The 21,954-nt window shown below is 43.1% G+C and overlaps 2 protein-coding genes across 8 annotated transcripts; both read right to left on the reverse strand.

Moving 5' to 3' along the window:
- Positions 1-1,411: 1,411 nt before the first annotated feature.
- Positions 1,412-13,249, reverse strand: WBP11 (WW domain binding protein 11). The gene is made up of 12 exons (XM_030002793.2): positions 13,118-13,249; positions 11,419-11,538; positions 9,933-9,964; positions 9,214-9,307; positions 8,614-8,810; positions 7,613-7,746; positions 6,687-6,886; positions 5,623-5,817; positions 4,924-5,025; positions 3,751-4,065; positions 3,159-3,341; positions 1,412-2,517 (listed from the first exon to the last, which is right to left on the reverse strand). The coding sequence occupies exons 2-12, from the start codon at positions 11,480-11,482 to the stop codon at positions 2,084-2,086; spliced, it is 1,950 nt and encodes a 649-aa protein (XP_029858653.1). The 5' UTR covers positions 11,483-11,538; positions 13,118-13,249; the 3' UTR covers positions 1,412-2,083.
- Positions 13,250-16,778: 3,529 nt separating this feature from the next.
- Positions 16,779-21,040, reverse strand: SMCO3 (single-pass membrane protein with coiled-coil domains 3). 7 transcript variants are annotated; one of them, XM_041120446.1, is made up of 4 exons: positions 20,868-20,916; positions 20,307-20,357; positions 19,716-19,792; positions 16,779-18,555 (listed from the first exon to the last, which is right to left on the reverse strand). In XM_041120446.1, exon 4 carries the CDS (start codon positions 18,536-18,538, stop codon positions 17,861-17,863), a length of 678 nt encoding a protein of 225 aa, XP_040976380.1. In that variant the 5' UTR covers positions 18,539-18,555; positions 19,716-19,792; positions 20,307-20,357; positions 20,868-20,916; the 3' UTR covers positions 16,779-17,860. The 7 variants fall into 7 exon arrangements, with proteins under 7 accessions (XP_040976380.1, XP_029858840.1, XP_029858843.1 ...); XM_030002980.1 differs by lacking the exon at positions 19,716-19,792 and having other exon boundaries at positions 20,868-21,040; XM_030002983.1 differs by lacking the exon at positions 19,716-19,792 and having other exon boundaries at positions 16,779-18,552; positions 20,868-21,006.
- Between the last annotated feature and the right edge of the window lie 914 nt (positions 21,041-21,954).

The following is a 21,954-nucleotide window of genomic DNA, read 5'->3' on the forward strand; positions in this document are numbered from 1 at the left end:
GAAGGCCAATACAATTATTAAACCAAGGGTCAGAGGTACCACAATGATGCCCCTTGCCCCAAAAATCACCATTCACACATTTCACTTATTAAAGAATAAAGAAAGAATAAAGAGAAAAATGCATTTTTTTAAAAAAGCTAAAATATAAAGAAGATATTCCATAAATATAACTAAAGCAAAAAAGATCTAAGATACTACTGACACAACTGCAATTAACTCCTGAACCAGGAAGAGAACTGTTGTACAAACCAATTTGTGTCCAGAATTTGTGAAAACAGAATCAAAGTTTTCAAGTGTAATTTTGGGTAGCTAATAATTTTGTCTCCTTAAAACAGATTTACCCTCAAAACATTGAGTATTCAGCTAAGTCCGAGGCTTATAGCTAACTAAAGGTGTTGTTCGAGATACCTACTAATCTGGCAGCCTAACATAAATTCTCTTTATTAAAAATCTAAAAATCCATGAGTCTGGATATAGTCACCTAGAATGTTAGAGGACTTGCTCTTAAAAATCACTAAGACACTCAACACAAGCTCTTCAACAGGGACAATGAAGTTTTCTCAATCTCTTTCGTACTATATCATGCAAAACTAACTCACACTTTGGTTTTTTTTAACAGGATGAAGGCACCTACATAAATAGCTAACTACTAGTATTAGGTCTTGTGCTCAAATTCAGCATTCCAGACAAAACTTTGCATGTTTGAAATATTTATTATCTCTCTGAAGAAGCAGCTCATTTGGGAGAGACTTACTGCCAACACAACTGATCCCACTGGTCTTGTCTGCAAGATCCCAAGAGTTTTGCAGTCCGTTTCAAATGAGAATAAAGATTTGTTTCTTCTATGTGCTAAGCGTTATTGGAATATTTGGCTCCGTCAGCACAGTGGATGAAGCTAAAGGAATACTTCTGCCAAAATAGAAAAATTCTTTAAGCTGGAAATGTGAAAGTCCTTTTTTAAAAATGTCCGCAACTTAAAAGCACCAACTTCGTAGAATTTGAAATCAGAGACTTTCCACAAGTAAAATTATCTGTCAAGCTCTTAGAATTAAAATTGTTTACCAATTTTCGTTTAAGGTAGCCTGTCCAAGATGCATCCAGTGGGTATCTGCTGCTTGATATGAAGTAAACCTTTCAATAAGAGTATATAAAAAATTGTTTTGCAATTATTAGTAGTATTTCAGGACTTAAGTTGCTACTAGCTATCAACAAAGGTTGAAAGGCATATTTAGGAACTTAAAAACAAGAATATAGCAGAATTTCAGTCTAAAAAAGCATATATTATTTATAACATAGCTATTGCTTTTCTTTTCTGAGGTACAGAATTCCTCTATCTTCCCCCAAGGCCAGCAAAGAACCTCCCCCCTTCCACCTACATACTAGTTTTAGACAAATCACACGGAAACCAGTATTTTGATACACTGAACATTTATTGTCTTTCACAAGACAAAATGAAGTTTCCCCGGCCGATGAAAAGCCATCAAGATGACCGTAAAGGGGATAGGGTGCAAAATTCCAGTGTACAGTATATGCAACGAATTACCTCCCTGACTGCCCTGGAAGAAAGATGATTGATCAATCTCACTGCAACTAAAAAAGAGGATTATAAAATATTTACAGAAAAGAACAGTACAGAAAATAAAAACTGGACAACCATATGCGTATGAAATGCTGCTAACACTTTTCCGGCTCCTTAAAAACCTGTTCCGCTACCCTCACCAGAGCATTCAGGATGTGCAGGGATTCAGGCAGAGCATAGTCACCCCCCGCTCCCACGCTCCCCTCCCCAGAGTACCATTAACTCCCTCCAAGGAAGGGGGAGGACCCGAGGGGAAGCAACATGACCTTCTTCAACTTCCTTCCACCAAGTGGACATACTAGCTCTGAAAGGAGGTCCCCAGCCACACCTCATCTGCAGTGGTCTCTATTCAGAGCATACTGGCAAGTTAACCTGTGGGTAAGGAACTATTCCCTGTCATGCGAGCCCTTTCATTGCTTGCAGGAGGACCTTTCCTTCTCCTCCCTCCGCGGTGGTCTGATCTGTGTTCAGAGGGGCAGGAAAGCTGACTAGGACTATGACAGGTCACAGGAGACCTTCCATTTCCTTCATGAAGGCTTCATACACATCATCCTTTGTCTGTACAGAGATAGGGGCAGATGATCCAGCCTTAGGGGCAGCTTTGGTTAATGGGAGAGCAGGCTCATCATCCTGTTTTCTCTGGGAGGCAGCTGAAGCCCCTTTATTCTCCCGACGCACTCGCAAAGCAGTGGGCACAAAGCGAGTGATCTCTGCCTTGGGGTTAGTGATCTGCGGCTTGGCACTGATCGTGGCCGTGGCTTTCTTCTCAATGGTGGCTGCACTGGTGTCATCCGCCTTGGGGCGCTGAATCAAGCTGGGTGGGGCACTCAGTACCCCAGGATTTGGAATGGGAGCTGGTGGGAAGAGCCCAGGTGGGGCAGGTCCTAATGGAGGCACCAGAGGTGGCCGTAACATGCCTGGGCGAGGAGGAGGGATACCTGTAAGAAGAAAAGAAAGCATGAGCTGACTCCACACCTGGGAGCCTTAAAATCTTTGGTCAAAAAAGTGCACAGGCACAGAAAGCCAAGAAGGAAAAACAAAACAAAAACACCCAACAAGATGCAGTAGCACTGGCTTAAAAAAAAAAAAGAAAAAAAGTTTTCAACCCTGCACCAACTACCAGGTTGAAAATGCTGCTGCTCCTCAGACTTTGAAAGCTACAGGAGCCTGCCTATTGCTCCCTTTCAAATTTTGAAGTTATAATCTGAAGATAAAGTTTCTTGATGGTCCATCCCACAGGAATTTCAGAGTCATCAGAAATGTATGACCACGCAGAAAAAAAAAAAAATATCCCTATCTCCAACTTAAGCGGAGCACCCCTGGGTTGCTCAGAACGGTTCAGCAGAGATTTAAACTCTGAAATTCCCTTTTTGAGGACAGATTTCTTGCTACCAAACTACACGCAGCAGTATGGAATTACTTGTTATTACATAGAAAAAGATACAGCACAATGCAGCCACAGAGACAGGAACAAAGGCAAACTAGTAACTCCTTATACTTCCTGGCTTGGTCACCACAGCAAAAACTGGGAAAATAAAGCAGGGAGAGATTTGGCGCTGAAGCACACAGAACAGTTTACCTGGTGGGGCAGGAGGGGGCAGGCGAGGAGGCGGCCCACGAGGAGGAGGACCTGGGGGCAGACCTGGGGGGGGGCCTGGGGGGGGGCCAGGTGGTCGCCCAGGCGGAGGGCCCGGTGGTAGAAGTCGAGGTAAAGGCCCACGCAGTCCTGGTAAGCCAGGAGGTCTCAGGAACGGAGGAGCTCCTGAAAGCATGCACACAAGTAAAGAGAAATTTAGTTCATGATTAAGAAAACCCCAAACTATCCTATTGGCTAATACTGAAGATCCTCAGCAGGAACTTGAAAGCTGCTCTAATGCTAGCCAGCTGCCAGATTAAACAGATCTTCTAAAAAAAGAAAAAAAAAAATTAAAAAAATCAAAAAGAGGCAGCAGTTTTTAGACTGAAGAGGAAAGTTTCTTCATAGTAGTCAAGTATCTTCTCCCACCTGTAAAAAGGGCTCTTCCCCATGTAATGAAACAATAGCAGAGAACAGCTACTGAGGTGAGGCTGTTAGAATTTAAACAGCTAAAAGTGAAAGAATTTTTCACTCTGGCATTTAATTGAGAGCCAAGAGCCTGCATCCTTCAAACCAGAGTAAATCAAGTATTAACCTGGTGGAGGGCCAGGAGGAAGGCCGGTGGGTGGGCCTGGGGGCCTCAGCGGAGGGGCCGGAGGTGGTCCTAGCGGAGGTGGCCCAGGCATAGGAGGTGCCTGTATCTGAGTTGGAGGAACAGGCTGCGGAGGCGGTTGCTGCTGTTGTGTCTGGGAAGTTGCAGTAGATGACCCCGTCTCTGCAAGAGCTTCCTCACTGAGTTGTTGCTGCTGCTGTTGTTGTGATGTCTCTTCAGACTCTGAGTCCTCTTCCTCCTCCTCCTCCTCTTCTGAATATTCCTCCACTTCTCTCCCTTCTTCTGGAATCTCCTGACCTGGAAATGGAGACATACTTATAAAATCAGTCCACAGGTAGGATCTTTGTGAACCTCAGAGAAACTTGAGCATGCAAAACAAAAGAAAAAGAAAGATAAACCTTACTTCAAAGGAAAGAAAATTGATCACATCTTACTCTTAAACAGAAAATGAAAATTAAAAAAATTTAAGGAAAAAAAAAAATCACTGTTCTAGATAGAGCTCTGCCACCAAGAGCTATGTGTTCCTGTGGGAGGTGAAACTTCTATAATACCAACCTGAACTGCAGCTATTTGATCTATGGTTTGTGGGAGTTTGTGGGGAGGGGGGGGGAATGGAAATGGGAACATGACCTCAAAATAAACATAATCTCCATGTCCAAGGAACTCCAGTGTCTTTGAAAGATACTGGGGTGCCTTTCTAAAAAAAAAAAAAAAAAAAAAAAAAACAAACAAAAAAATTTTCACTCTATGGTTAACTTATTTATGCAAAAGGATATTTTTAGGGAGTACAAATCCTTACAGGTTACAGGCTGAGCCCATAGACAATCTCACCCTTCCTTGTTCACCAAGAGGTTCATATTTCGTTTGAGCAATTGTTTAAAAGCAAGATAAAATTAAGAAGAAAAAAATCCCAGTACCTCAAAAAAAAAACCCTTAAGTTGCTACTACAACTTCAACTCTGCTATGCAAAACACACACGACTAGACTAAAAACCCAACAAATGCCTAACCACAGCTTATACTCATAGCAGAGCTTACATTGTAGAGTAAAACATTTACTCTATAAAATAAAAACTGTGCCAACCAAGTAAACCTACCAGAGAAAGCTTAACTGGAAGCCTAACGGCATATCTCCACTTACATCCATCTCACTCACCTGCCATTCGTAACATCATGGCCTGGAGTGGAGTCAGTTCTTTCATGTTCTTTTTCTTTTTCCGTGACTTCCCAGGCATGTCTGCAAACCGTACGCTATGACCTGGGGAAAGCAAAGCATGGACAAGGGTGGTGGGAGGTGGGAAGAAAATAATAAAAATCAGATAGATTTAAGTCTTCCACCTGGTATGGATAATGTGTCATTCTTACGTAAGGATGCTCCTTACATAAGGGTTAACATTGGTGTTCCTGATTATTTGAAGTTTTGCTAACCTAGTATTCTCTATCAATTGGTCTCCCCCAAGGAATGAAGAAAAAAATATTATCCAAAGGCATTAGTAGTCTGAAATTTAGTTGTCTTAGTTGTTCAAGTCACTAAAGAGTGAGTATATTTTACACTGAGGCTTAATTTTTGTAGGGTACCCTGCCAATCAATGCTTCAGGTGAAAAATGGCTAGTGACCTTACCAAGTTAACTTAACTGTTAAGAGAACAGGTTCAGCTGAAAGACGCTTGACTTCTAGTTTCCTTCTGATCTGTTCACTAATAAAAATTCATCAGCTGGAATTTAAGTGAGTTAGAACAGAGCTAGCTGGCTAAACAAATTACTTTCCTCCCAGTGAGGAAAACGGACACAAACTCTGTTAAGTAGTGTTTCTCTTTTGAAAAATCAAACCCCAGTCTGTAACTTCCCATCATACCTGATTTCTTTTCTTCACCACCTTCCCTCTCCTTGTCATTATCACGATGCAGGAAGTCCTCGCCTTCGCTGTCTGCATCTGACCTATCACTGTCACTATCATCGCTACTCTCATCATGCTTGTCTTGATCCATATCCTCAGGATAACCTTCATCTTCACTAGTACTGGACATATCATCATCATGCCCTCGCTGTCCTGCAGGAAGCAAAGTATTAGGAAATGCATAAACTCCAAATACACTGGTGTGAAAGACAGAATATTTTGTATGTCTACAGTTAGAAAAATCCCCCTAGCAACAGCATGGGCATATTGTCAACCCTTTACTGTTTAGCACATATTCTTAAAGAGTATTTTGGAGAGTCTATTTATAAGATTTTCTATTAACCAGCTGGTTAATTTGCACAGCAAACAAGTGAAGGCAACTCCCATCTGCAACTCATTAGTTCACTTCTATTCAGCAATCGCTCACCATTTAAATACTTTGATGCTTTCTGGTATGCAATAAAGCTGATCTACCCATTCACAAAAGTTTCTAGGGATGATAAAGTACCTGTGTAAAAAGGAGGACCTAAGTTTTCCTAGCAAATGCGTACCCAGGGTTGGCTGGGGTTGTTGTTGTTGTGGTTTTGGTTTGGGATGGAGGGGTTTTTGGTTGTTTTTTTGGTTGTGGTTTGGGTTTGTTTTTTTTAAAGGAAGACTTCTCTGAAAATGGTTGGGTTTTTTTAAGGGATAATATGTACAATGTTTCAGCACTGTTAAGAGTACATGGGGAAAATATCCAATCTGTGCAACCTAACAAAAGAAAAATCTGAAAATTTTCTTCTGTAATTAGAAGTTTCAATATTTAAAAATATAGCTGATAACAAAATTGCAGATACTATGAAATGCACCAGAATCACCTCAGAAGTGCAATCAATCACTTAAGAAGAGTCCTTCAAGTAGTATTAACACCAATATTGCCCAGAGAATACCCTGTGCAGGGCACACTAAGTTCACGGCAGTACTATCCATAGCAAAACAGAGAGGTCAAGGAAAACCCCAGACAGTAATAGGTAAGTCCTTACCTGCTTCAGAACTGTAAGAAATCTCCTCTTCTCGCCTTCGAGGAGCCATCTCCAAGGTGAAACCCACTTTACGGCCATACATCTGTAGGACCTGAGGTGGGGGTGGCCCTGGAGGAGGTCCAGGGGGCTTCCTGCCTGGAGGTAAACGTGGAACACCAAGCCCAGGAGGAGGAAGTACAGAAATGGACCGAACTGGTGGTCTGGAAATAATAAAGGAAATGAGACATGTAGGAACACAAACAAATGAAAGCAAACATGCACTTAATAGAATTCTTTAGCCTTCTCTCATCATTGCTTAGACAGCAGCCTTCTAAAAAGAAACATGAACATTTTTATAGTATAGATTTGTCCCAAGGAGTTTACAACCTCATAGAAAGACATGATTGCTGAAGATGAGAGAAAAGCAAGCTCCTCAGAAGGCAACTGAAGAGAAGACTGAAAAAAAAAAAACCAAAACCAAAAAACCAACAAGGATTGAATCCCACCACAGAAGCAGAATGAAGTAATCACAAAGTTGGTGAAAACAGAAGGCTATTCAGAAAGAAATAGAAAGAACTAGCACTAGAATGAGAAACCTGATAAACAAATAAACTAGAAGCTTAAACTGAATATACTAGCAAGACAAAAAAAACATATATGGCAATTTAAGGGGCATTTATGTTCAAAGTGGCAGGGCTTTAAGTTTTACTGATATGCAGAAAACCAAATGCTAGAAGACATAGTGTATTACTCAAAGCAATTTAAGCAACAACTTGCAATAGTAGGGAAAGATTAAAAAGGGCTTTGGTTAAAAGAAAGTACAATTCACTCACACAGAATTCCTGATTTCTGCTGGTCAATATTACCTCTGCTTCTACCGCTAGCTCCTCCCCAGTAATAATAGTGCTCCTTTTTTACTCCCCCTCCAAGTTTCTTTTTCTGCTTACCCATAGGCTGATGTCTTCTTGAGGATAGAAGGTGGTTGGGCCCCTGGAAGGGGAATGTCCTGTATGAGGATGTTGGAGGGAGCATGCGGCATATCTGGCAAGGGGATACTTTCCACTTCCACATGCTGAGCATTCTGGAAAAAAAAAGAAAAAGAGAGAATGGGTTACTCCCACAGAAGCTACTGCACAACCTCATTACCCTTCAGAGTACACAACACATGGGACCTGCCATCACTTGCCAAAGGTGTCTGTTCTTAGGGCATGTTATCTTGCAGCAGTCCATGAAAGACATTTGGGAAACCGTCAACAGTAAAAGCTTTCAATGCAAAACAAAGCACATGCAGCACACCCATTAAAGGCTTTAGTATTGCAGTTAAAACCCAGTCAGGTTTCCACCTCCCTTTAGACCTTCAGTCCCCAAAGCGAAGAGGCTCCAGACAAGTATGCCTGTATTTTTTAAGTATCCAGAAGGCACAAATCACAGGCTGCTGCATATTCCAAAGAAAAAAAAAAAAAAAAAAAAAAAAAAAAAAAAAATCTTAGAGATACTTGCACTTGGGCAACATTATGTTCTCCAATATGGTAGGGAAGAATGTCAAAGAAAACTCTTCAAAGGACTGCCAAAGGATTCTCGTTATTTCCAGCAACAGATTTAGCAGAAATTCACAGAAATATCAACTGCACACCCACAGGCTCGCTCTCTCTTTAATAAAGAAAATAAATTCTGATATTGCTGACTTGCAACATAAATTTCCCTTTCCCCTCTAATTTCACGTTGCATGAAATCAGTTTATCGGAGACAAATACAGACTTGACAACCCCCATGCTGTCCTTGCTGAAATGCTGTAACTGGAGATACTATGCAAATTAATATAAGTACTTAACACAGGCCACATAACATATACACTGGTCTCTTATAAAGTTCCTTCGTAACAGTCACACCTAATGAGCAGACAGAGTATACACTATCACAGTTACAAGCCTGAAATAATAAGCATTACCTTGACAGCATCAAAATACTGGCTGAGTTGTGATCTCTTCTGCTCATACTCCACTTCCAACTTGCGCAGTTCTTTATAGATGTCAGGATTCTCCTTCTCGTAGAGCCGCAAAATACGCTCAAAAGTCTCACGGAGTTTTTTGCGTTTATCTTTTAGCACTTTCTCATTAAGTTGTGGCTGCTGTACTGGGTTAAACTCTAAGCCAAGACAGAAAAAAAACAACTCAAAAATTTGTAAGTTACTCTACTGCCTAACTGTGATGAATGAAACAACTTCAAAGCAAACAACTTCCAATCCCTATGTTCAGGAAGTCCTCAGCCTTATGACAATCCCCTCCTTCAACTCTAAGTTACTACCAGGCACACTACTCATTCTTTTTATCGGCCATCTTCTTGGGGGAAAAAAAAAAAAAAAAAGTCATCTTTGATGGCACCACATCACCTCAAATCATAATCAATCCCCAATTAGTCATAAAATCTCCCCTTCTAACAGAAAAGGAAAAAGGTTACTCTATTTTAGGCTCACAGTTGTCCCTTAAAACTATGTTATGCATCTACATAAACCACTGCCTAAGTCCAACACCTGGTACCTCTCACTCACCCATCTCATCCAGTTTTTCCATGTCCCGGATAATCTGCTTTGGATCTTTCATCTTCAGTACAGCTGCCCGTACCATCATTCGTTGCTTTTTGTTCTAAGATCAGAGATCAAGCAGATCAGAGAAGTGTCACAGGAGAAAGAGATAGAACATTTGTACGAAATACAAATACCCCTCTCAATATTCCCAGTCTGCAGAAAAAAATATGCCTCAAAATGCCCTGCAAATATTAACCATGGCACAAATCAGCAGCAAAGGTAATTAAAACTTCTGGGAATTTTAATTCCACTATCTTGATATTTACAAATGCTTCTGTAATTCATTCACTCCAATTAAGACAAATACAATCAATAAGGTAACCAACTGACAAAAGGTATACTTTTTAGTGTATTTTACTGTATGTGAATCTTGGGTGGTTTTTGTTTTATTTATTGGGTGGGTTTTGTTTGTTTTTTTTTTAATTCCCAAGTACTTACAATAATGTTTTGAAAAGCTGTAATCTTCACAAGTTAAAAAATAGCAGATGATGAGATATGGTTACTCAAAACAAGATTTCTATGTTTTCTTAAACTACTTGTTTGGACTGTTATTTTCCAAAGTCAATCTTAGGATATCAACCAAAACATCTGTAGTCTATTCATCGGCCATGGCCCATTACAATCACAGACATGATACATAGTACAGGAAATGCCAAGTAAACGTTCCCTATCTCTTTATTTACCTTCTTTAGTTCCCTTTTCCGAGCTTCCTTCCCTAGAGAGGAGGGGAAAAGAGAAAAGAACAACTTGAAAGAGACAATCAAATCTATGAGGAACCTTTCCTTCACCAAGACTAGCGCTGTTTCTCAACAGTTCACTCATTTTACAAAGACTGCGTCTTGGTTTCAGCTGGGATAGAGTTAATTTTCCTCCTAGTAGCTGGTACAGTGTGTGGTTTGGGTTCAGCATGAGAAGAATGTTGATAACACACTGATGTTTTCAGTTGTTCCTGAGTAGTGTTTATACCAAGTCAAGGATTTTTCAGCTTCTCCTGCCCAGCCAGCAAGAAGGCTGGAGGGGCACAAGAAGTTGGGAGGGGACACAGCCAGGACAGCTGACCCAAACTGGCCAAAGGGGTATTGCATATCATATGACATCATGCCCCGTATATAAACTAGGGGGAATTGGCCTGGGGGGGGGTGGATCACTGCTCGGGAACTAACTGGGCATCGGTCGGCAAGTGGTGAGCAATTGCATTGTGCATCACTTGTTTTGTATATTCCAATCCTTTTATTATTATTATTGTTATTTTGTTATTGTTGTTATTATCATTATTAGTTTCTTCCTTTCTGTTCTATTAAACTGTTCTTATCTCAACCCATAAGTTTTAGCTTTTTCCTTCTGATTCTCTCCCCCATCCCACTGGGTGGGGGGGAAGTGAGTGAGCGGCTGCGTGGTGCTTAGTTGCTGGCTGGGGTTAAACCATGACATACTGTAACTGCTTAACTCATCTCCGCAGTGAGAGAGAAATACAGCATGAAATAGATTGCTATTTCATGTGTGTTATACAGAAAGAAAAGGAGCTATAGCAGTCTTTGAGAAGCAGGGGTGTTTCTATACAAAAAGAACAACAGGCAGCAAGAGTCATAGTGATATGTGCGGTCATGAAAGGATTGCTGCCTAGAAGCTGAAATGGAGTCAACAACAGACAACACACTTTAAAAATATGTAGGCTTTGAGTATGCATCTGAAATAAAGCATATTCACCATGGAAGTCTGGATTTTCTTTATCTGCTTAGCACTGGTAACATCTGGCATGTTACCAAAAGGGAAAAACAGTTAGACAACTCCCTCATCTAACCAGAGCATCTGCAGAATTTGACACGTTCCTCAAATTCTAGCCTCGGACAGATGAACTACATCCCAAGAAGCAGCCTGCAGTTTAGCCAACAGCTAAGTACAAATACCTCTGAACACTGATAATTACAGTAAAAACTAAGAGTTAAATACTCAGAGAAGCAACAGCATGAAAGCAAGCAGCCTCCTCAGAAGTTTTTATACCATCCAAAACTGAGATAATATTTTTCAAGTTAGGGAAACTCAGTTCCAATTCACAAGTGAAGATCTTATCCTCAGAGAAAGCTTTTTATCTGCTTCCCTAGGATCGCATTCCCCCCCCCCCCCCCCCCCCCCCCCATTCCCATCTGCTTAGCTTTTACAGATACTTACGGGCCTGATCCGTGGGATTCATAAACTTCCCACTCTTGGTGGATGATGTGGATCTCCGCCCCATTTTGACCTTTTTCCTTCTGCCTCAGAAAAAAAAACTTTAAAAAAAGAGGGAGAGACCTGGAAAAGATGACATGGTTTCAGGTCCTATGCACCAGTAGCTCAAGTATGCTTATTTCTCTTCTCTGTATCAGCAGGTTCCTCCCTCAAAAACCTCAAATACTTGTAAGGTCCTCAAATCCTACTACAGGCTCAGGCATTCACATCAAAAATCACCCTTCTTTAACTGAGTACTACTATTTAACTAAGTACCTACTTTCTACTACTTTACTAAGTACCTGTTTTAAACTAATCAACCAGTTCGTTATTATTGACACCAAGACAAACAAAGAAGCTTCTTGCTTACACTATGGAGGGGCACAGGGGAGGGAGAAATACACATTCAATTTTTCTAAGAGCGTATCAGAGCCATTCTACCTTTTCATTTACTCTCATAAGAGCTCTCCAATTTTTACCTTTCCGTTCCTTTCTATTTCAAATGTTTCCCACAGATTTCCTCCTTTCTTCAGGCTTTTAAGCTGCCCTTGACTTCTCTCCCCAGCACCCACTGTATCCATCAGCAATTGTTCTGCACACATCCATGTTGTCTTCTCCTCCCCGTAGACCACTGCCCTTATGCTCTCTACCTCCACCAGTATTATTGCAAGCTGTGTTATGATGACCGGAGAAGAAAAGGTTACTCTGGAAATTATTATTTCCCATCTTTAAACATCTCTTCAATTTACAGACAACTACATAAGTGTCCAAACTACAGCCAGGGATGGTGCCTCTCACAGCTTTAATCTCCCCCCACCTCCACTTCTACTTCCCTGCCAAAACACCACCACAAAAACCAACCCAAAACCAAAAAACACAACACACAACAGATTCCACCCCAAAATCTAAAACATCCTCTGAAATTTGGGAGGGGATGGGATGCAGCTTTCTAGTCACCGTGCTGCATCCACAGAGATCGTGACCAAAGTGAAAGTATTCACAAGTCCAGTCCGAAGTTCTCTACAGCCTCACTGCAGTCGCCATGTGCATCCTTGTTCCCTAATTACAGAAAATGCCACTTTTAAACCACTAAGGTGTTCCTACCAAGCTCCAAGCACTGGCCATATTCAATGCACTGACTAGTAAAAATCTACAGAGCCCTGCTCATGGCTCACACTACCAGGTTACGCTCACAGTTGGCCTGCTGTTTGCAAGAGCACCCCATGATTTGTGATCGCCAATAACATACCTCCTACTCACAAAATTACACTGATTTTTTTTTTTTTGCAAGACACTATCACTTCTGTAGGTGGGAAGCTCACCAAACAGAGGTAGGAGTTGCATTTCCATCCCGTATTTCCCACATTTCTAACATTTAAAGGGTAAAGGGAAAGAGAAGAAACTTCTGAAACCTCGATCCCAGATCCTCTTAGGACACAACGCAAAGCGCTTCAACGCAACAAGTTAAGAGCCGAAGGAGGAAAAACCCCAACCGTTAAATTTACGATATTTTGGCCACTGGGGAACGAGGCAGAAAGCCTCCCCTCCTCCCCCGACGGAGGAAGAGAAGGCGGGAGCGCAAAACCGCCGCCTTCTTCCTCCTCCTCCTCCTCCTCCTCCTCCTCCTTTTCCTCCCAGGCCAGCACCGTCCCGCTCCTCTCACCCCTCCGCCCGGCCGGGGCGGCCCGGCTCCCTCCCGCCGCAGCGGCCTCTATAACCCCGGCGCTCCTCGCCGCCGCGGCCCCGCCGCCATCTTGAGCCGGGACCGAGGGGCGCGCCGCCGTAAAGCGCAACCGCCGCGCCGCGCGGAACCGCGCTCCGGAAGCGGGCGCTTCAGCGCGCCCGCTCCGACTCTATGATTCCGCTGCTCTTCTCTCTCCCGCTCGGAGGCCCCCCCTCTATGGTGGGGCCGCAGCTGGGGACCAGCTTCGCAGAAACTGGTGAACCCTCGGTGGGAACTGGTCTGCCTCTGTGCCCAGAGTGCCTCTCCCAGCAAAATTCCCCAGGCTGATGAAGAACCAGGATAAAGACAGATGGAACGTCCCCTTGGATACCTGTCGCATGCCTGTGAATAAGGAGAGGGCAGGCAATAAAGCGTGGGTGCAGTTTTAAAGAATTATCAGGCGAGGGGAGGTGCGGGAGGGACGTTTTTCTACGCACAAATGACAAATTCACCTTACACCAGTTTCCTTCTGCACAAATTTCTAACGACGCTGCAGAGAAGTAATGGCACGTTAGAACCTGTTTGATGGGTTCAAAGTCAGTCACTAACATTACAGAACCTGTCCCTCTATTTGCTAAAGCAAAATTGATCTTTTACAAAAGTTGTATTGTTAAAATTAACACAGTTATTGACTGGCAAGCAAAAATGCTATCCAAAGCTTAACAGATCTTTTTGTGACAAAGCTTTTCGTGTTTGCTAAAATTTTCCTTTTTAAGCTTGAATCTTAGGCAGAATATACTGCAAGTTGATAAATATATCTGACATATACTAGAGAAGGAATCAGCCCAATCTCTCTGCTCATTGCTTCTAGCTGAATGTATTTCCTCATTCTGACAAATGTGCTTTTTTCCTTAGGTGTTTGCACTTTCCAAGTATTAAAGACCCTTAAAAAGTTCTCATTTCTTCTGCATGAAGAATGTGTCACCAGCATCGGATACTGTGTCTCTTTAAAGCATTACTCAAAATAACATTAGTTTCAGGAGGCAGGTTTGTGGGGACCCAATATACCTAGTGAGTGGAATGATTAGCTTATCCTCAGAGAGTAGAATATTTTTTTTTTAAATACCAAGAACCCCAGGGATCCACAATTATTTCTCTCTTCTGAAAAGTAGACATACTTTTCCGTAGTATGTCTACTTTTCTATGGATGTTTTTCTCCCACCTGGGAGCAGAGGTGGTCCGATTGATCTCTGAGTAGGATTTGTAGAGCCCCTGCCCGGGGCGAACATGCCGTGCAACAGGATCTCGTTACCTTTTTTTCAAATAATGGAGATTTAGCTGGCAAACTGGGAACTTTATGAAGGATCGCGGCAGGGTGGGTAAAAGCACGGCTGTAAGCCACGCATTGCATTAACTGCACAAAATCCAAGTTAGCAGACGGCCAGCCCGGGATCGTCCTCAGAGCCAGGGCTTCGGGATCTCCCGGCGCCTGGGGGAGTCTTGCAAACCACGTACACAGCCGAGTCCTCCCCACCTTGGCCTGCTCTTTTATATTGTTTTTGTTACCGGAAAGAATGTGCTGCAGGGCAGATTTTGGTTGCAACCATCCAGTGTTTCTACCCCAGGTTTGAAAGCAGCTTAGGCTGTTGGAGTTTCTTTTCTCCTCTGGGGCTGTTCTTGTTGGGAACACCCATATCCTACCGTTTTAATCCTTAATCCTTTGTCCAGAAGAACCGCCTGAGCAGAGGGAGAACGCTTGAGGGGGTGTGAGGGGGACGCCGCGGCCACGCGCGTCCCTGCCGTGTGCCATGTCACCAGAGAGGGGGACAGCCCGGGCTCTGAAGGTTGGCCGCTCCTCCACGGGCCATGGGGTCTTCTGCCGTGACAGTACTGGGCTCGGCGGGGACAGCGGTGCTGCCGCAGCCCGAGCGGCTTCCCCCAGCGGCGTCCGCTGGCTCGGAGCTGGCCTGCGGGACAACGCGCCTCTCACGTTTTTCACCCGGCGCTTCTGTCACGGCAAGGCTCGGCGCCGGGGACGGCAGAGAAGCATCAGCAGGGTGGTTAACCCCAGACCGGTTACGGCATCTCTGGAGGACCGAGTGTAAGACTGGTCAGAGGGCTAGAGAGAGCAGGAATTATTTCTTATTTCGTGGGACAGACTCTCAGTTACCAAGCAGGAACAGAGCTAAGCTGTTTCTGCTCCACCAGGTGCTCTCCCTCGCATCTAGCTGGTCAGTTCAAGTATATATCTGTCGGTAACGCAAGTAAATCCCATTGATTTTCTTGTCGCTAGAGTTGGGGGGAAAGAGTTTGGGAAGGTCCCGAGCTGATGGTCAGGTTTTCTACCTCAAAACCACCTTGTTATGGCTAGATGTTGCCATACCCCTCTGTGAGGTCATGGGTGGCCCTCCGAGCTGGCGGGGGATGCTGGCCCGGACCCAGTGACCTCACAACCTCCTCCCTCATAAGCAGAGGGATGTGCTGCCGCCCGCCAGCCTCCGACGTCTTCAACATCTTCCAAGGTCTCATGGGCACGAGGACACCCGCCAGCCCTGCTGTCGCGGGCAAGCCAGCTTTCCTTTAAGCCCACCAGGAACAAGGATCTATCAAGAGGTGACTAGAAATTGTATATCTTTATGTTCCTCATTGCGTATCCCACTTCCCCTGACACTGCTTCGAATTTGCTTTCAAGAAAATGTGGACAAACTGCATGAAAAGTGCAGGAGATTTGTTTTCATTTGTCTCCGCTAGTCTCATACAGCAGTGATTGGCAATCTCGCAAAGATATGTACCAAGCTGGTGTTTTTTCTTCCTAAATTAGAATGTACATTTGCACATAGAAAGTCAGCAGGAGCCGGGGACTCCTGCCTCTCCAACACTCAAATATTGCTGTTCTGCTGATTGACAGTCTCTTGCCTCTAAACAAGTACCTCTAAACTGAGTGCCGCTCGTGTCAGGAGACGGGAGATGCCAACGTCTTAGAGAAATGGTGTCTCAGGTCACCATGTCACCCACCACAATACCTTGTGTGAGGCAAGGCAGTGTTTTTTGCTTCCTCTGAATTGCCTCTCCTGACCCACATCGCCCAGTCTAGGGCTTGTGCTGGTCCCAGTTTGTCAGTCCCTGGCACCCATCCATGCTCCTGAACCCTGGGCTTTCTCCTCGGTGGCTGGCAGAACTGCTTGAGAGCTAGCGGCTTCATTGCCATCTAGTGGCTTTTGAGCACAAAAGCAAAGAGGAGTCAGAAAAGATGATTAAAGGTGGGAACAGTAGGGAAAAAAAACAAACCAAAAAAAAAAAAAAAAAAAAACCACACCAAAACCCAGAATGGAAGGGTTGTGAAGCCAATGGAGAGCTTCCCTGTTGTAATCTCACCCATCTTTTTACTTTCACAGGCATGACCTCGTTAATATAATCATCTAATATTGCTAATATTGAATATTAATAAACAAGTATGAATTCGAGTATGCTTTTAGTATGGGGAAAGCTGGTACTAAAAAAGGAACCTATACACAATCCTACTAGATTAGTCTATCATGGAGATAAAAAAGGATTTATAAATTGCATCTGTAATGAAGATTTTAATCTTTTTTCATGATTCGGTTTTTCAGACAGAACAAAAAAAAGCAAACCAAGTACAGGAAAGAGAGGTCTTACAATATTCAGGTACTTTTTTATTAATTCTTAATATTTTTTTTTTTCAAATATCAAAGCAAAAAAAGCAAACCACAGCAAATCAGAGCAAGAGACTGCAAATCACGTTCTTGCATCCAGCTTTGTTTTTAAAATCTCAAAAATAATGACATTTGGCAACATATTGTGAAGTGCAGAATCTGAGCAGGCTCTTGGCAGTCCCACATTGGTGGGACTGGGTAAAGCACGTGAAAATAAATTTAGTGCATTAATAGGGCTGTAATCCTACTGACACTTGTACATGTGTATAATCCCATTTCAATCAACAGAGCAGCAACTCCGCACAGAAATATTTACCTGTGGGTTGACAGGAGCAGGGCATTATTGACCATAAGAGGTTATTCACAGCCAGGCATGCCTGGAACACTGTAGCTGGTTTCTCTCAGTCTGGGGGCAAGGTTATGTGTGTTTGCCTGTAGGCCCATGCTTCTCTTAACTGCTAATCTATTGGGATTAGAGTTTATTTAAAGAAGATCTGCGGCTGGCTCCTTAGGCAGGGATCGGACAGGAAATATCAGTTAAATATGCTTCAGCTAGTCCTTGTAAGCAGTTCAATGAACAGGGAATTCAGCCTACCAGATTTAGCACTAATCCACACTAAGAGTTTCGCATCCACAGCTGTCCTGATGAGCCCTCCAAGTGATGACACGGACGGGCTTGATGAAATTGCTTCCTCGCACCATGTTGCCATCTTTGTTATAGAAACACAGTAAGAGAAAAATCACACCTTCTCACCACTACAGCTCCAGGAATGAATATTATTGTCACTAGTACAAATTACAGTTCAAGGTTATCTACAATGCATTCCAGAAAATAACTGGAGGAAAGGTGTGAAGTATTTGAAGCGTTGCCTCCCAGAAGCACCTATAAGCCTGTTACCTATTAATATATTTCAGTGCCAATTCCCTGATCTGTCACATCTCTTGCTCTGCTGCCACTAATAAGAAGAAAAGCCATCAGTAGTTCATTTACCATAACAAATCAAAAAGGATTCTGCAGGTGTAGCTGCTGCAGCCACTGTCACAGCAGGAGAGAGAACTCCGACTTCATTCACTGAACCTGCTGTCTCACCAAAGAAGTCACTTCCCGTATGGCACGCTGGTACTTTTCCGAGGCTGCTTTAAACTCAGCCAGGTGCTTCTCGTAGCTTCTCACAGCTGCCAGAAGCTGATTCCTCTCCACGGCTCCCAGGATGGCGTGGAGGATCATTTCAATGCCAAGCCCGAGAATGGTGATGCTGATTCCCCCGAGAACAGATGCCCCAATCTGCGCAAGGAGACTGACGAGCTTGCTCACAGTGAGAGTTATAAGATTGGAGCCAAGAAGTTTGATAGCTACCATCCCAGCTGTTGAAGTCGCTTCTCCAAGAACAACGGAAAAAACTTTATGAGCTATTGCAATTTTCTCCAACTCGGGCTCTTTGATGTCATACAGCTTCTGGTACAGCACAGGCTCTAGCTTTTCCTTCATGTCACTATCAATCTTCTGTACCTGATGCTGAATCTCACTCATCGCTTGGATGATAATGTCACAGTTTTCCTTGACAGTGCTGTGCTCTCTCATCTGAATGTGGGTAATGGTACAGCCCAGGTGTTCATTCAGCACTCCAGCCAGCTCATTCGTTGCACGGAAATTTGTGGACATGCAATCAAGCAATTCCTGGTGCAGATGGATCAGTTCTTGCCTTCTCTTGGGGTTGTCTGGGTAAAGGAGGTCACTCAGCGCCATTCTTCAGAAATAGGCTACTTCAAGAGAGAAAAGAAATCTCTTACTCGTTCAACACCCATAACCCTAGCCCTTAAAGAGCAGTGAATTGTCCTTTGTCTCTGCCTCACTGGTTCTTTTTACACTCAGCAAGTCAAATCCCAGGGCATAGCTTGTAAATGTAGAAATCTTAATTCTTGTTTTCGATCTTTAGCCAAATGATTGGGAAAGGACCTTATGAGACATTGGACATACTCAGAGCAACAAAAACAGCTAACAAATATGTAATCAGCAGATTGGTAAAATGAACATGGATCATTCACCTTGGAAACTGAAGATTGTAGAAGCTGAACTAGTTCACTAAACATTGGAACAATCTTATCTAATCAGCAAAATCTAAAATAAGCTGTGGAAATGAAAGGCCTATTCTAGACACACTTTTCTATCAGCCTATTTTTTTCAGTTAGTGACATGTAATTTTTCAACAACTATGATGACTGGTGGAGCGGGCACAGTCTGTATCACCATAAGGGTGTTTTATACCAGTGTAGCTTATTTCTCCTCACATTCGAGAGAAAATGTTACTAATATTGGCACTCTGTGCTTATACTAATAAACTCACCCTTGGGAATTCACAGACAATAGTAAGATTATCTATAATAAACCCATGCTAACCTATATCACCTCACACACACCTCCCACTGTGTTTCCTTCCCTGATATTTAGCCCCCCTTCCCTCATTGTTTATTCACCTCCCTAACACCGTAATCGATTCCCCATTGTTTTTTTCACTCGTGAACATCAAGCAGCTGCCGACAGCCCCGTGATGTTCAGCATGCCGTGTAAGCACCGTGAGGTGCAGCAGGATGTCTGTGATGGCAGACTGCCTTGGAGCAGCACGCACCAGCTTGGAACCACATTCCCTCCATAGCCGGGGTGTCCTGCGTGGAGGTAATATCAGGAGGTGCTCACCAAGCTCCTAGGACACGACTGAACAGAATCTGGCCTTCCCTTACCACTGTACAGACCAGAGCATGAAATTTAAGTTCTGTGATTCCTCCACCCCAAACACTTGTGTCTAATCCTTATGGTCACCGTTCTTCTCTGAGCTGTTGCTGGTTTGCCAGCAAAAGGGCATATTTAATTAATTTTTCTTCATTACCTGCATGTCAACATACAGAGTCCAAAGTGACTGAATTACCAGTGTTCATGGAGTTACTCCTTATCACTAAGCTTCTGTAACCAGCTCTGTGCCACTTCCCTTTAACACATCACCAGCTGCAAAGTAAAAATGCTTTAGCAAGATTTTGACTTAAATGCATATGTCTTACTTTGCAACAGGGGCAAACTATGAATGAGTAGGATGACTAGTTTCTTTGTTGGTACTTATGCGTTCTTGGCCCTCTTATTGCAAATCTGGGCCACTTTTATGCAGTGCTTTGCATTTTTCCAAGATAAACCTCTTCTTGCTGTTGGTGGCTACATATCAGAGTTATAGCTACTAATAGTTATGTGTAGGGGACTAGCTAGATTTTCCTTCTTAAAAAGATAATTTTGTGTCATTTTGGTCCTTTGTAGTTCTTGCATTATCTGTTAATTGCAAACCATCTGACACTGACCCAGCTGTATTTTACTAAACACAGCCTCCCCACAAGATCCCTGTAGAAAAATAGAATGATTTCAACAGTCCCCTAGCCAACTTTTAGTCTCAGTGTTGAAATACAAGCCAGTCTGAAGAGAATTGTTCCCACAGTATTTTGCACAGTACTGTACAATTCTTTCAGTCACTTACCTTGTAGCTCTGTCAAGAGAATAAACTCTTTAACACATCTTTTTCTTCAAGCTGGAGGGAGCAAAGTACATATACAGTAAAGGTTTGTGATTTTCAGGAAACATAAAGCCATGTCAATGCAAGGTATGATTTCATATCAGTCCTGCCACAGTGATGTTGCTGGCTTGCTCTCTGAGTCAGTGTGATATTAGATCATTTCTACTCCAGTGATGTTTTGTTGAAAGGTCATTTGGTTTTCCTTATTTGTAGAAACTGAGAAGACAAAATGTTCTAAGAGGAATAGCACTTCAACAAACATTTTATGTACTAGACAGGTGTGCAGGAGACTTTTAGCGTCTCTTCATTATGCATGAGTATTTCAGCTTCCTATAACTGCTCCAGATTTTATGTCTCTTAATGCTAAAATTATCTTTTACTCTTCACATTAACACTTTTGCTAGTTTTTACATTTGCTTTCTAGAGTTAGGCAGGCCACATATATTTCCATATTTCTGAGTATTTCTCCAGCTCCAGGGAGACTTTCTCCAGAAGCTTTTCTAATTAAACATTTAGACTGCCTACCTGATTTTGTCCGAGTGCTTCTGCAATCAGCTGAAATGTGTATGGGACAGTGATTTCATCCTCTTTTCCCTGTGTTCCTCTGGTGGTTTCCAGCAGCATGTGATGAGTTGGGGATCCAGAGGCTGGCCTTCAGCTGGGTCCTGTTGCCTGCCTGCTCATCATTAATTCTATTGTGTGATGTTTACCCAAATTCATCTTATTTTCTTCCTCCTTTCGCCTTCCTTCCAATTCTAACAGATTTCAGTTTATTTAATGCTAGTTCCCAATGGTTAGATCCTCCAAAGGCCTTCTGTTCCTGGAGGTAATAGGTACAGCACGAATCCTCCTGCCGATGTCAAAGGTACCATCACAGGTACCTACAGCCATGGCTAAAAGGGAATGGTATTACTTGCCATTCTCAGAACTTAAAACATGTTGGACAGCACTGTTCATTCATACAGGTACAGGATTAGGGTTTGTACTGGGATTTATAAATTTCTATTGTTTATAAGTATAAACAATAAACACCAATGCTTGCAGCCATTCCTTGAAATAATGAATTGTTGACATGACTGGTTTTGTACATCTGCAAATTATGAAAGAAAAGTTGAATAGTCCTGCACAAATAGAAAAACAAATACCACAGACAGTGAAAACAGGCTTTGTCTGTCCCAGCAAGACAAGCTTGTACTTCTGCTTTCGTCCAAGCTAGACATCTTTCATGCTCTGATCCTCAGAAAGATGGACCTGCTGCCCACCAGGCTCTGGTCATGAATGCTGCCTCCCAGTAGAAAATGGATGAGTCCTCAGGTGAAAGTAAAAGATCAAGCATAAGATGATGTTTTGGTTTGTGTGGTGGGGCTTTGATGGCAGGGGAGGGTCTGCAGGGGTGGCTCCTGTGAGAAGCTGCTCAAAGCTCCCCCGGCTCCAAGTCAGACCTGCCTCTGGCCAAGGCTGAGCCCGTCAGCAATGGTGGTAACATCTCTGGGAGAACAGATTTAAGAGGGGAAACGTGCAGTGAGTCGGGGGATTGGAATGTGAGAGGAACCCCTGTGCAGATACCGAGGTCAGTGAAGAAGGAGGGGAGGAGGAGCGCCGGAGGAGGGGA

This window comes from Aquila chrysaetos, chromosome 26 (genome assembly GCF_900496995.4).
Source record: "Aquila chrysaetos chrysaetos chromosome 26, bAquChr1.4, whole genome shotgun sequence".
NCBI lineage: Eukaryota > Metazoa > Chordata > Aves > Accipitriformes > Accipitridae > Aquila > Aquila chrysaetos.